The 15,000-nt window shown below is 43.0% G+C and overlaps 2 protein-coding genes across 2 annotated transcripts in view; both read left to right on the top strand.

Annotated features, from left to right (window-relative positions):
* The window catches only part of tm4sf18 (transmembrane 4 L six family member 18), an 11,343-nt gene extending 7,785 nt beyond the window's left edge, over positions 1–3,558 (top strand). The window contains exons 3-4 of the mRNA XM_084065938.1: positions 3–91; positions 1,448–3,558. Coding sequence (XP_083922064.1) covers positions 3–91; positions 1,448–1,646 — 288 coding nt within the window. The 3' untranslated portion in view covers positions 1,647–3,558. The remainder of the gene's footprint in view (positions 1–2; positions 92–1,447) is intronic.
* Positions 3,559–5,678: 2,120 nt separating this feature from the next.
* cp (ceruloplasmin) overlaps positions 5,679–15,000 on the top strand; it is a gene marked incomplete at its 5' end in the record, with an annotated part of 16,553 nt that continues 7,231 nt past the window's right edge. Inside the window, 12 exons of the mRNA XM_084065939.1 lie at positions 5,679–5,842; positions 7,086–7,330; positions 7,814–8,026; positions 8,196–8,489; positions 8,768–8,859; positions 9,704–9,866; positions 10,175–10,313; positions 11,149–11,288; positions 11,863–12,003; positions 12,213–12,257; positions 13,604–13,818; positions 14,339–14,486. Of these exons, the coding sequence (XP_083922065.1) occupies positions 5,679–5,842; positions 7,086–7,330; positions 7,814–8,026; positions 8,196–8,489; positions 8,768–8,859; positions 9,704–9,866; positions 10,175–10,313; positions 11,149–11,288; positions 11,863–12,003; positions 12,213–12,257; positions 13,604–13,818; positions 14,339–14,486 (1,999 nt within the window). The remainder of the gene's footprint in view (positions 5,843–7,085; positions 7,331–7,813; positions 8,027–8,195; positions 8,490–8,767; positions 8,860–9,703; positions 9,867–10,174; positions 10,314–11,148; positions 11,289–11,862; positions 12,004–12,212; positions 12,258–13,603; positions 13,819–14,338; positions 14,487–15,000) is intronic.

A 15,000-nucleotide genomic window follows, 5' to 3' on the forward strand; every position in this document is an offset into this window, starting at 1 on the left:
GTTTTGTCATGTCAGGGTTGGCCTTGTTGGAGGGTCCCCACTGCTACACATCTCTGGGATGGAAGGACCGCTTTGAAGGCCAGGGGGGAAAGTAAGTGGATTAAAGTGCCTGTGATTTGGAATAAGCCGGGCAGAAACCTTGTATCTCCATATTTCAACTTTTTATGTTTTGTTTTTTTTTGTAAATTCATGCCCTGCTTCATCAGACAAGAGTGTCGCACAAAAGTTGTGAAAATAGAAAATCAGCAGATCTACAAGCTCACAACACGTTGTGAGCTTGTAGATCTGCTATTTTCACTATTAAGGTTTTTTAAATAATAAAAAAGGAACGGCTTTGGAAATACTAGGTTTCCACCCGACAGCAACAATATGTGGGTGATCGTACTGTATGTACCACTGTGAGCATGACTGTATGTCTGTGTGTGTACATGTATGGGATTAGTCTTCATTGAGTATTTTAGCCCCACCAGCAGCCCCACAACCAGATGTAAGCATTCAAAGGTGAGGCGAGTGCCTCTTTTCATCAGCACATTGACTGATGCCCTGGTTTGCACATTATTTTTGGCTTGACCTGATGCCTCAAGAGTTCTAGTGTGACTTCATGATGTTGATTCTAGCGCCACCCTCAGGCCATTGCAGACATCTCATAATACAGTATGTTGACTACTGGAGGAACTGTAGGAACCCTGTTGGTTTCTGTGTCCCCATGGCCTTTCTAGAACCTGAATATACAATGTATGCTCAGGTTGGGTGTAAGGAGAAGCACGGCCTCTAGGTGCTGCTGGTGGGTCTTTTACACCGTGTATAAGCATTACAACATTAACAAGGCAAGTTTATTTGTATAGCACATTTTATACAGAAAAGTAGTTCAATGGGCTTTACATGCAGCATTAGAAAAACATTCAAAGAAATAAAGAACAGATGGAATGAAATAGAAAACATTATTGATGCATAAAAACAATAAAGGTCAAAGTGCAGTTATATTTTTTCCCCTACACCATCAGCGACAAACCTGATTGTTGTATTAAAGTATTGTATCACATAAGTGCATTATGCGATACAATTAACCCATGCCTTTTTTTGTTTCAAAAGAAAAGGGATGGGTACTCAAGAACAAACCTCTACAAGTAAAAACAGCAGCCAAACCTAAATATGCTTTACACTTTTTACACACATATGCACACTTTTTATTCCTTTAGGTATAATGAATCAGTGTAACAGTAATCTGAAAGACAAATGTTTACATAACACAATGTTATCTGTATGCATGTACAAATAATGTAATAGACAATCTTAACACAATCATGCATCTGATCTTCTCTCCCTCTGTCTCCCACTCTCTCTCTCTCTCTCTCTCTCTCTGATTCTCCCTCTCCCTGCCTTTCTTCTTTAATTGTCCTTTCCTCTCTTTGTGCCCCTTCCCTCTCCCCTCTTCTTTTTGTCTCAGGTATCTGTTGGAGCCTGAGTCATGGTCAGAGTGTCTACAGCCTGTCCACATAGTAGAGTGGCATGTGACTCTGTTGTGTGTGTTACTGGGCCTGGCAACACTGGAGTTCATTATCTGTCTTCTACAGCTGGGGAATGGTTTGGTTAATGCTGTCTGCAGGCCCTGTTGCTACAAACAGGAATACAGTCTCAATGCTTAGAGGTCTGGTAGACACAGAAAAGCGTGAGTCTGCATATACAGTACAGACGTGTGCCTGCTCACATGCACACACAGATACAGTGCATACATGCATGCATTCACCCATCTAACGTCAGTGTTTAGACAAACACAGACATGCACACAACCTCAGTCTATAGACACATTCGACATGCAAAATGTGTACATACATGTGTGCCAACACCAATGCCTATGCATCCATATCTATCTATGCATCCATATCCATACTTACACAGTACAGTCCTATGGGTCCATTTGGTTCCATTTGTGCACTCTCGGGTTACACGTGGATAAATGAACTCTGAGGATTTTACTGTGTATGTATAGCCTTCAGTCCAGACATAATGCACTCACACTTGACAGCCATGTCAGTGTAACCAGTACAACTGTATTTCACTTTGACTTTTTTGTTATATCTATCTATATCTTGTTAAAATGACAGCCTATTGTCAATAATGATAATAACCAGAAGCTAGTTTCTCTTGTTGTGACTCTCTCAACAGAGAGAAGCATTCATAGTATGAATACATTTTGGTGCTAATCGCTGGATGATTGGCACAATTCATCTGTCTATTTTGTGATTTCAGTTTATTTTTTTGATTAATCATGTTGCCTTAATCCCCTGTCATCTCCTGTCAAAACAACCTGTGGTCTGCAGGCTTCATAATGTTGGTTAGGGTCAGCTAGTGCACATAGAATCATTGTCAACCTGGTACTGTAGAATGATGAAACATCTAGTCAGTGGTATATGGCAACCCCACCATCTAATAGTGGCCAGTGGTAATTAACCACTTCTATTTTCATTATTGGTGAACATTTCAGAAAATGTCTGGCCATTTTTGAATTTTTCGTAAATATTTGCCTATAATGACTTGCCCAAGATAGGGACGCCAGGTTGCAATTGGTTAAGGTAATTGGTGGGACTGTGGGTTCATTTGTTACCATTTGTACACACTCAGAGTTAAATAAGCACAGAGGATTCTGCAGTGTAGCCTAGATTGGAAATGAAAAGGGCAGAGAGTCACTGCTGTAATCCCATATAAAGAGGTGGATATAACAATAAAATGTATACCTGTGTATCAACTACACTACTGATTCTTATGAAAAGTGTGTCTATAATTACACTGGATGGAAATGATATTTATGTTCAAATATACAGTATTAAATTGCCATTTGGCTCATACACGTAAAATGGCTGTCCTACAATACTATTTGACAGATTTATTATGGAAGCAAACTTATTGGTGTAGGAGACTCAGGAAACTGATATATTTTACTCATGGAAGAAGTGTTGTTTGGCTGAAGCATAGCATTTTAATTATTTGAAGTTCAGGTTCTGTGGGATGAATATTGTTGAAATTCAAGGTATACCAAATGTACCACTGTCCACAAACAATGCTGTTTTTCATGACAACCGCCATGTACGGACTGCCAAAGGAGATTACCGCAATACACCAGGAACTATCCTTGCAATTCCTTTGAATTCTGTGTGGTTCTAATGTCTATATAACCTATATAAAATAAATAATATAGATAATTCATAAGTGTTCACAGCCACCATTTGTCATGGAGTACCCCATACATTGATTACTTCCTCTTCCATGTTTGGCACAGAAGCACAGCATTGCTATGAATGGAAATTTCCGTTCTGTTCTTTTTTGTTTCTATAGTTGGAACACAGTTGGATTTTCTTTGACACAGAGACAGGTTAATGTTTTTTGTGTGTGTTATGTTTTATATGACATTTGTTACCATTTTAAGAAACTTCTGTAATTTTTGTCTTGATGTCTTCTGGATGCCAGCTCAGTGTTAAGACATTTTATATTTAGTATCATATTTTTTTAATGTATGTTTGTTTGTGTTGCCTTGAGTAAATAAATATGTTCCATTGTAAATGTCTTTGTCAGTGTGTTATTTTGAATGTGAATGTTTGCACTTGGCTGGGGGGAGACTTCAGAAACAAGGACACAGACCTTTCTGGGGCATTGATTGACAATCAACATTACCACTCCCAGTTTCACCTGGCCTGACTTAATTCATTGACCTACTTCCCAATATAACACACTGGAAGAAGATAAGAGCAAGGACATGAATGCATACATAACCAATCCTATCCTAGTATACAATCTATAGTGCATGCACAGTTAGCGGTCTCTACTGATTATGTGAATACAGGAAGCGTGGGCACTAGGAAAATCTGGGCACCATTTTTCTGGGAAGACTGGGCAATAGAGAAGAGTAGACAACAGGAAGCCCACTCTTCCTGTTGCCTACCCTTCTCTAGTCACCCACTCCTCAGTCTTCAAAGAAGAGTGGGCACCTTATGGGGAAAAACTGGCTAACCCTAACCCTTACCTCACAGAACTATGCCTAACCTTAACCTCAACATTGCAGGGCCTCACTGAATCGCATTCCGTGGACAAGAACCCTAAGACTTCCCCTGGTGCCCACTCTTCCAAGGTTTGGTGCACACACACACACACACACACACACACACACACACACACACACACACACTAGTGCCCACTCTTCCTAATTGCCCAGTTGTCCCTAGTGCCCAGAATATTTTGGTGCCCACCCTTCTTCCTGTTACTGATTATGTCATACTCTATGCGATACATTTTGCATGTATCATACCCCAACACAAGCTGGGGGAATGTTGCCTCTTCTTGATATTTCATGGTAAGAGACTGTGGATGGAAGCACCTCAGTACTGGGGAGTTTAACAGGAGGTGGACCCAAGGTAATAACAAGCTGTACATTACTATCCAGACAATTAGTTTACTAATCCGATATTAGCATCCTCCAACGCTATTTGCTAAAGGACCACTGTCTCTTCCTCCCTGTCAGGGTGCTTCATGTGTGTGTCATACTACCCACTCTTTTCTATTCTTTGTTTTCTTTTGACTACCGTTGTCCCCATTTGGTCTTAGTGGGGGTCATTGACGCACGCAAATACTACCTAACCCTTGGTAAATGTGTATGTGCAGCTGCATGTTTGCTTTCTCTGTGTTGTAATCAGTTCCCGTACCTCCGTTTATGTCCTGGACTGGAGTTTCCAGAGGTGCATGTTATTGATCAACTAGTTACCTCACCACAAGGATCAAAACTGCAGCAAATGTTGTATCTCTCACCCCAGATCCAATGCAACATTCTAGTATGATTAAATAAGGGTAAAAATCATCATCATGCCTTCTACTCACTTTAGGAGCACATATTGACGATGCTAGGCCAGATATTTATACCTCTAACTGTATGTTTCCCTGTACGCAGTGATCAGATGCAATATGTCTTTACCTCAGGTATATCAAAATACAGTCACAGGTTTAGCATTTAGTTATAAAAAGTGCAGTAAATGTGAACATGAGTTCTTGAGCCTAATTTCTACTATAAGAAAATGTTTCAGGATGATCCAAACCTGCCATTCATAACATTATACATCCTGACTTCATATCATTTTGATTGTCAAGGTAGATGAAAGAAATCTAAAATGATTCATCCAGTGAACCTTAATACATTGTATTTTTAAAGTATCCTTTGAAACCCTGTGGACTGTAGTATTGACCAGGTCAAATGGTATCTTGTTTGGGGAAGAGCCAGACAATCACCCACACTGTTATATGTGATGTTTAACCCTACATAGTGACCAAGACCTGATCATTTCAAACAAGGTGAAACCGCATAAAACAAGATGCCTCCCACAATGTGGTACAAATCTCAGCTCATAATTGTCTAAAAATAGATACACTTTTAAATCAGACTTTCCCCTTTTGGACGGCCGCAAAGACAGTTGTTTTCACTCTTGTGTAAATCCAAACTTTTGACACTGAAACCCTGTTTTTTTTTCTGAAGTGACCCCTTAGTCCTGATTGGTTGTTCCCAGCTGTCTGTCAACTAAGAGCTTTATAAAACAGAGAGGGAAGTTCTAGAGTCCCTGATAGACAAACAGGCATCATTCGCCTATAGGCTACAACTCTGTCACTCTCATCTTCTTCATTATTATCTTCCTCTTGACATGCATCAGGTCTTAGGGTGGAGGTTGCTATGGCTGCTGTGTGCCACAGCAGCGTGTGTGTCTGGGATAAGGAGAGAGTACTTCATCCGAATAGATGAGGTACGCTGGAACTACGCTCCGTCTGAGATGAACCTCATACAAAACCGCACACTGCTACAGGATGAGTATGTCGTACACACACACACACACACACACACACACACACACACACACACACACACACACACACAACAAACTTTCTTATAGCAACTTCCAATACGGTTACGACCTTTGGTTACAAATTCAGCCGCTTCACCACACACACGCACACACACACACACACACACACACACACACACACACACACACACACACACACACACACACACACACACACACACACACACACACACACACACACACACACACACACACACACACACAGTCATGTAAAGGGCATCACCTTGAATGAACACAGAGGAGCTATACATACTGTGTGTAGACTGTATAGAGAGTGACATTCAATCATTTATAACGATGCAAAATAACTAAAAAATAGTGTTGTGTTTAATTGCTCTTATTCAACAATGGACTGTGTGCGTACAGACGGTACAGTCAGTTGTATGTTGTATTGAATGTCTATACTTTTAATTATACGTCAACCATTATGTCAGTATTCTACTTAATATGTTCAATAGACTGTCAATTAATACGGTTATGCTATATATATTGAAAGAATAAGCTGAATTACGATGTGTCTGTTTATATTCAACCTATACCTATTTATAAAAGCACTATGTTGTTAACAGATATTCAGTTAATTTATTGAGAATCCTTTGTATCTGTTAAGTTTGTTTAAATATCTTTTAAGTTTGTTTAAAAGATACAAAAGTTTTGTATACAAAAGAAACAATGATTTGTTTTCAACAAATCATTGTTTCAACTGTCAATATCCAACAAAGTGTCTGATGCAGCTGTAGTCTGCTTAATCTGTGAACAGGTCTATGATGACTCATCACGTTTGTACATTACTGGAGAATAGAATTTAGCATTGAATTAAATATTCCACAACTTTACCTACAAAATGCATTAAACGAAACATTCAACAAATACAGATACGAATCTGTTTATTGACACTTAATGCTGTTGTTGTTACAGACAGTTAATAGACACCAACAGAGTAGAGCATTTTATTCAACAATAATGGTCAATTATTTACATGATCTTATCTACTCTCCTTCAAAACCGCTTTAAAAGAGCACTTACAGGTGGCTGCAATTCGAAACTGGCCCCTGTATAAAAGTCAAAGCCTAACCCCCCACATAATGATGTTTTGCATAGTAGTGTATTGGTAGTATTTTAAAAAGTAAATTAATCTCTCTCCCTCCCTCCCTCTCTCTCTCCCTCCCTCTCTCTCTCCCCCTGTAGAGCGGCCTCTGTCTTCCTAGCCCGTGGGCCCCAGCGCATTGGCTCCACGTACAAGAAGGCAGTGTACAAGCAGTACACTGACTCCTCCTTCAGGACGGAGGTGGTAAAGCCAGAGTGGCTGGGCTACATGGGACCGCTGCTGTCCGTTGAGGAGGGAGATACGCTGGTGGTCCACATGAAGAACAGTGCATCAAGACCCTACAGCATCCACCCCCATGGACTCAACTACAGCAAGAGCAATGAAGGTATAGGGATATAATGATAACATATAAGATAACACTGTTGTCGGGTAGAAACCTCTTATCTCCATATTCTAACTTTTTTTCCCCCCTGTAAATGAATGCCCTACTTGATCATACTACAGCGTCCAACAAAAGCATCAAAAGTAGTTTTTGCTATTTTCTTTATTTGAATCCTGAAAAGTAACAGTTTTGGAAAAAAACAAACAAGGAACGTACATACAAGATTTCCACCCGACAGCAACGATAATATACTGTACACACACACACACACACACACACACACACACACACACACACACACACACACACACACACACACACACACACACACACACACACACACACACACACACACACACTTTCACCAAAGTTTCTTTGTGATAACCGTATGTATGTGTGTGTGTGTGTGTGTGTGTGTGTGTGTGTGCGTGCGTGCGTGCGTGTTTGTGTGTGCACGTACCTGCATGTGCGTGCCCTCCTTCCCAGGAGCCCAGTATCCAGATGAGACGGGTCCAGCGCAGAAGCGTGACGACGCCGTGGCCCCCAACGGCTTGGTGACGTACGAGTGGACCCTCCCCGAGTCCCACAGCTCTACAGCGCAGGACGGCAACTGTCTGACCAGGTTCTACCACTCCCATGTGAACGCCCCAAAAGACATCGCCTCAGGACTCATAGGACCACTCATCACCTGTAAGAGAGGTAAAGCCTGATCTGAACTTAGCCGTGTTGCTTGTGTCGCGTGCCGAAAATAGCCGATCTACAACGACATGAGCCTTCTTAACCTTACAGCAATATACTGTACATGTACTGTAGGTGAGAAATGATATACTGGACAAGAATCAAAGCTGACTACTCCTCTCCTCTGCAGGAACTCTGGACGTACATGGAGACAGCTCAGGAGATTACCTGTATGCTCTGTTGTTCATGGTGTCAGATGAGAATTTAAGTTGGTACCTTGATGACAACATCCAGCTGTACATCACCAACCCTGCCCCCGCGGGCCGGCCCGCTGCCCCCACGGGCCGGCCCGCCGCCCCCGCCGCCCCTGCCGCCCCCGCCGCTCCTGCCGCTCCTGCCGCTCCTGCCGCTCCTGCCGCCCCCGCCCTAAACCTGAACAACCTGAAAGAATCTGAGGACTTTGTGGAGAGCAACAAAATGCATGGTGAGTCCGTGAACCACCCAGGAAACCACATTTCTACTTTTTATCTTAAATCACATTTTCTCCCCAATTTAGTCGTTATACCAATGACTTCCTCCTTGACTTGTCACTGCTGTTGTATCCTATACTGTTGTATCCTATACTGACTCACTGACTCACCTGCCAGTGAGGAGCCCCCACAGGGAGGACTACTCCATTTGTTCGCTCTCTGATTTAAATGAACTTTTGATGTAACTATGTAGTCCTGGACCCCATACGCTAAGCTTGTGTCTGCTTTGCAGGTATAAATGGGTTTCTCTACGGTAACCTTCCTGGACTGAGCATGTGCCAGGGCAACAAGATCCACTGGCATCTGATTGGCATGGGCAACGAGGTAACTGATGACATGAAAGAATGTTGCATTGTATACTGTAAAATCTTCAGTGTTCATGTACTAGCCTATGAGAGTGTAACCAAATGGACCAAATGGACCGGTTAGAATATCCGATCTACATGCTCACAACGCATGAGCATGTAGTTCTTAGCCACTTAGGCTGCCGTGTTAAGTGGTCCGATTGGGTGGTCCGCGAATGCTTTCGAGATTTTCAAGTGGGCCCTGACCTAGAAAAGGTAGAGATTAGAACCACTGCTTTAGAACAGTGGTTCTCAACCAGTGGTCCATGAGGGGGTTCCAGGTTCCCAACTTAAATTAATTAATGAATCCCCTCCTGGATGGCACCCTTGCCTGGAAGTCCTGTGTATGGGAGCTCATAACCCAGCAACCCTAGGCAAATTATGCCACTGCTTGGAGATCAGATATTTTGGGCAGCAGTAGCAGTCTCTTTGGTCCTTTCAATATGAGGTTCGCTCTCACCTCTTAACGCACGGATAATAGCACTGCGTCTTGTGCTGATCTTAAAGGGAATGGCAGCGGGTAGTCTGACTGGATTGATTAAAGTAACGCCAAAACACACCCATGACTAATTCAGAGCAGTTTTACCTCATGTGCGCATATTACCGCACCCATAATAGCTAAATGGCATTGGTCACGCCTCCACGTTTTAAACTAATTAATAGCACCTGACCAGTTCTTACCTTTGAAGTCCTTAATAGAGCCGAGTCTAAATCTCTGGTCGGTGGCTCAAATGCCAAATAAATAATGGACCTTGATATGAAAAGGGTTGATAACCACTGCTTTAGACAAAGACTTACAGTAATGTTTCTAATGTGATTGACAGGTGGACATACACTCGGTCCACTTTCACGGTCAGATCTTGACCCACCTGAACCATCACACAGACACCGTCAGCCTTTTCCCCGCCTCCACCAGCACAGTAGAGATGGTAGCTGACAACCCCGGTCACTGGCTGGTGACGTGCACTGTGAACGACCACCTAACGGGTATGTATGTAGTGCAGTCAGCCAGGGGCGCCATTTCGGGGTCTCAGGGACTGGCAGTTGCCACCCCCTCACATTTAACCACAATATTACAGTTGATTTCCTCCTTTTGTTCCCTACCTTTTACTAATCAATTTAATGGATTATAATAAAATAATCAATAATAATATTTTGAACAAAACAATCTGGGGGTCCCTGGCACAAAATGTTTTTGGGGGTCTGCGGCTAAAAATGCATAATATAAATTTGGGGGTCCTTGGCATAAAAATGTTTGCGAACCATTGGTTGAAATATTGTGTGGTCTTCTCCAGCTGGCATGCAGGCTATATTTGAAATCAAGAAGTGTTTCCCTAACGTCCATAAGCCCCGCCCAAACGGTGAGACAAGACAGTTCTTCATTGCTGCTGAGGAAGCGGTCTGGGACTATGCCCCTACTCTGCCTACGATTGGGTACGCACACGCACGCACGCACGCACGCACGCACGCAGGCATTCATTCCTTATCCCCTTGCACTAATCTTAACCATAACTGATCTACAGTAACGATGTGATGTGTCTAGCCAAAACCAACTTGTGACTCCTGAATCAGGGTCTTGAGCTCGGCAGTGTTGTTAGCTAAGCTGTCGCGCCACAGTGGTACAATCTACAGTGGTACAATCTATGTAGGTGGTGCGCCTCTTTCCTTTCCTGGCTTTGCCCTGGGTCGGCTCCCACCATGTCAGTTTGCTTGCCACTAGTTCCGGGTGCCTGACGCAGTGCCCAGCCAGCCTCATCCTTTTGCCTGTGACCCGTGGTAGGTCCCCCACATTTCTGAGGCGGTCTGTCCACCTAGTGCCATTCGTAGCATTCTTGTGTATAGACTCCACCCAGGATCCTTTCCTGTTGTGCTGTGAGGATCCATGTCTCAGTCCCATACAGCAGTACTGACTCCTCTGTAGCTAAGAACAGGCGCCTCTTGAGGTCTTCTCCCATGTCAGATTTCCACATTCTCCTCGACCCATGCAGGGCATTCCAGACAAGTGCCCTCTGGACAAGTGCCCGAGATATGTGAAGAAAAACAATAACATACTGTACATATGGCCATAATGAATGAGATTAAGAAAGGAGCACCAAATTATTGCCAACATAGAGTTGATGACGAATATAGCACTAATAAAATATTGAATGCTTTCCTCCGTGTGTGTGTGTGTGTGTGTGTGTGTGTGTGTGTGTGTGTGTGTGTGTGTGTGTGTGTGTGTGTGTGTGTGTGTGTGTGTGTGTGTGTGTGTGTGTGTGTGTGTGTGTAGTGAAGCTGCTGAATTTGTAACCAAAGGCCGTAACCGTATTGGAAGTCGCTATAAGAAAGTTCGCTACGTGGAATACCTTGACAACACCTTCACCACTAAGATGCTCCGCAGCCCAGAGGAACTGCACCTTGGAATTCTGGGTAATGTAGAAATGCTAAGGTTGGCCTTATTTAGATCCTTTTCCCCATTTTGTTTGGCAAATGTATCCATGTACAGCAATGGTTCTCAATGTGGATTCGAGGGACTCTCTGGGTTCCTTTAGGGGTGTCTATATTGACCCTTAAGTCTGTAACAAATCCATTTGTATACTTTCAGAGTTAAGGGGAGCTTGAAACGTAAAAGTTTGAGAACCATTGATGTCCAGTATGTGTGTGTGTTCGTATGGGTGACATGGGTGTTTGTGTGCATCAGCTGCATCTGTAACACCCAAGACTCGCATGGAGTAACCATAATCTTCCTCCCATCCAAGAGGGAATTGCCCTGGTTCACATCTTTGTCTTTGTCTGTCTACCTGTTTCTCTGTCTCTTTATCAATAACCTGTCTGTCTTTCTGTCTGTGACTGTGTGTGTGTGTGTGTGTGTGTGTGTGTGTGTGTGTGTGTGTGTGTGTGTGTGTGTGTGTGTGTGTGTGTGTGTGTGTGTGTGTGTGTGTGTGTGTGTGTGTGTGTGTGTGTGTGTGTCTTTTTGTGTGTATGTGTGTCTTGGTGTGTGTAGGTCCAGTGATCCGTGCTGAGGAGCAGGACACCATCAGGGTGGTGTTTATGAACAAGGCCAGCCGACCCTACAGCATGCAGCCACACGGTGTACAATACAGCATAGAGCAGGATGGAACCCTGTATCACAATGAACTAGAAGGTTAGCACGCGCACGCACACGCACCACACATGATCAGACATTTAATCTCATACCCATGATACACACACATTTTCCCAAGTTCATTTCATACACTATTATTCCTCACCTCCTCTCTCTCTCTCTCTCTCTCTCTCTCTCTCTCTCTCTCTCTCTCTCTCTCTCTCTCTCTCTCTCTCTCTCTCTCTCTCTCTCTCTCTCTCTCTTTCCAGAGACCTACACCAATAAGAAACTCCGTGAGCTGAGGAGAGAAACAAGTGAGTTGAAAAAAGTTGATTGTTATAAAAGATATGGGTGTTGCATATTATATCATCTATTTAGAGCAAACACAAACTATTTCTAGAGAGAAGTTGCTAGCGATGGAGTAGATGCATACCGAGGCTGAACTGGCATGAACAAACCGTTGTGTACTACACACAAAACAAATACATGGAAGATGTGCAAGACACTTCTCACGCAAATGAAGATTAGTAAAAAAAAAAAAAAGGAGCTTGTGTGCACCTCTAAGCTCACTCTGACCCATGTGTACACACATTTTGGAGACAGTTGGAGTTAGCGAGGCCAGTGACAAAGAAATGAAATAAAGCTTAATGTTCTAATGACCCTTCTCACTCCATATCAAAACACCCACACTTCTAATACCTTCAGGTCACAAGATTTGTTTTTTTGCTTGTGGTAGGTACCAGCCCAGAAAAAATAAAACGACCACATTAGAGCTTCAAGAATCATAAACAGGTCTGCAGGCTGTCTACGGAACAAGGTTGAGCTACAAGTAGGCGATGAAGAATATATTAGAGCATTAACACCAGCACTAACATAATGATTTGAATCGCATCTCCTGTGTGCACAGCGCACCACCTCATGACCACGTTTCAGCACCCACGTGACAATGGACAGCGACTATGTTTACCAGATACTACTGAAGATATTAAAGCAGCCGGGTGCATACAATATAAAGTATAAATAATAATACGGCAAATAAAAACATATACATATACTACTGTAGATATGAAAGAAATCAGAACATAAACTAATACACAACAAATGCACCAAAGCTGGTGCACACCTACAAAACACAACAAGCGGTAAATTAAATTTAGTTTGATTCACTCACAGCAGCAAGTGTTGGACTTCTCTGGACAATATCCATTAGTGCCCTTGCTTTTTCTCTTGTAGGCCAGCTGATTTACGTCAACACAATAGGTTTCCTTGCACTGTGGGTGAACAGGCCAACATCTAAAAACTATTTACAGCATTGTCTGTTTTTTCCATATTTCATTAAGTACAGCAACTCAAAATGACTTCAGTTAATGAAAAGCATTTTCATTCTATAAACACTTGACCCATAATTACTTTATTCTGGAACACAATGCAATGTACAATTAAACAGAATCCTAGTTTTATAAATGAGGTCTCTGGTCTTGAATATAATCATCAGCACCTCACAGATCACAGAGTACATTAAATTTAGGGTATGTTATGACTCCATAGTCTGACAGATCATGGACTCTCAAAGACTTTCTAGCATTAGCGTTGACAGTTGTCACAAATACACAGTGAACAAAAGTGATTAAAATATAAAATCTTTGTTCCCCCCATCTAGGGCTGGTGACTCCTCCTCCGGCTTCTCTGGTCCGACCTGGCACCAAGCACACCTATGAGTGGGTGGTGCCAGTGGGTGCTGGGCCAGTGGAAGGAGAGGCTGACTGTCTAAGCTATCTCTACTACTCTGGAGTCGACGCTGTCAAGGATACCAACTCTGGACTGGTGGGACCTCTGCTAGTCTGTCGACCCAAAGCTTTGAAGAAAGGAGTACAGGTGAGAGTGAGACTTGGAGCAGTGGTTCTCAAACAGTTTCATGTCAAGGACCCCCAAAATGATATGCATTTGGTCATGGACTCCCATCTGAAAAGGTTTAGTGCCAGAGACCTTTTTTCCAAAGCTCGCAGTGCTATTTTTGAATTAGCCAACATATAAATGGATGTAGTCGTTGAAATTATTGTGATGCTGTACTAGTCACATTTTGCTGACCCCCTGGGGGTCCCCGGATCCCACTTTGGGAACCAATGACTTAGAGAAAGAGAGAAGGGGAGACTCTTGAGAGAGAATAATTAATTCTTAGGCTATAGCTCAATCCAGTTTAGACACAAAATAAGCACGAGGGCAGAATGTAAAGGTCTACGTGCATGCTTGTTAATCTCTCTCTCTCTCCCTCACCTCTGTCTCTCTCTCTCTCTCTCTCTCTCTCTCTCTCTCTCTCTCTCTCTCTCTCTCTCTCTCTCTCTCTCTCACACACCCCCTTGCCCCCCCCCCCCTCTCTCTCTCTTTCCTTCAACAGAAGAACTATAATAAGGAGTTCAATCTCCTGGCCACAGTGTTTGATGAGAACCTGAGCTGGTATCTGGAAGACAACATTAGGTCCGCCACGGATCCTGCTACCGTTGACAAGGAGGATGAGGGCTTTAAAGCGAGTAATATGATGCATGGTGAGGAGGGCACACGCACAGGCACAGGCACACACGCACACGCACACGCACACGCACAAGCACACGCACGCGCGCGCATGCGCACACACACACACACACACACACACACACACACACACACACACACACACACACACACACACACACACACACACACACACACACACACACACACACTTATCGCCCTGATCAGTCAATACCTAACAGCTTGAATTCCAAATTCCAAATGTCTAATGTCTGCCTCCTCGCCTCCTCCGTCCACTAGTCCTCCAGCACAGAGTTACTGTGAAATTGGTGACCTGCGGAAATATGTGCCCATCTTGTGGACTTCACATAACATCAATGTCCAAACCTAAATCACTGCTGTTTGTCTGTTTGTTAATTAACAGAGGTAAACCTACTGGTATTTAGGCCTCATATTGCAAAACCTCAATCAATGTGAAGTCCACAGGATGGTCACATATTTCAGCAAGCGAGAGGAATTTGGCATTCCAATGTATTGGAATTTGGCAGA

This window comes from Gymnoscopelus microlampas, assembly GCF_963454915.1.
Source record: "Gymnoscopelus microlampas genome assembly, chromosome: 9".
Lineage (NCBI taxonomy): Eukaryota > Metazoa > Chordata > Actinopteri > Myctophiformes > Myctophidae > Gymnoscopelus > Gymnoscopelus microlampas.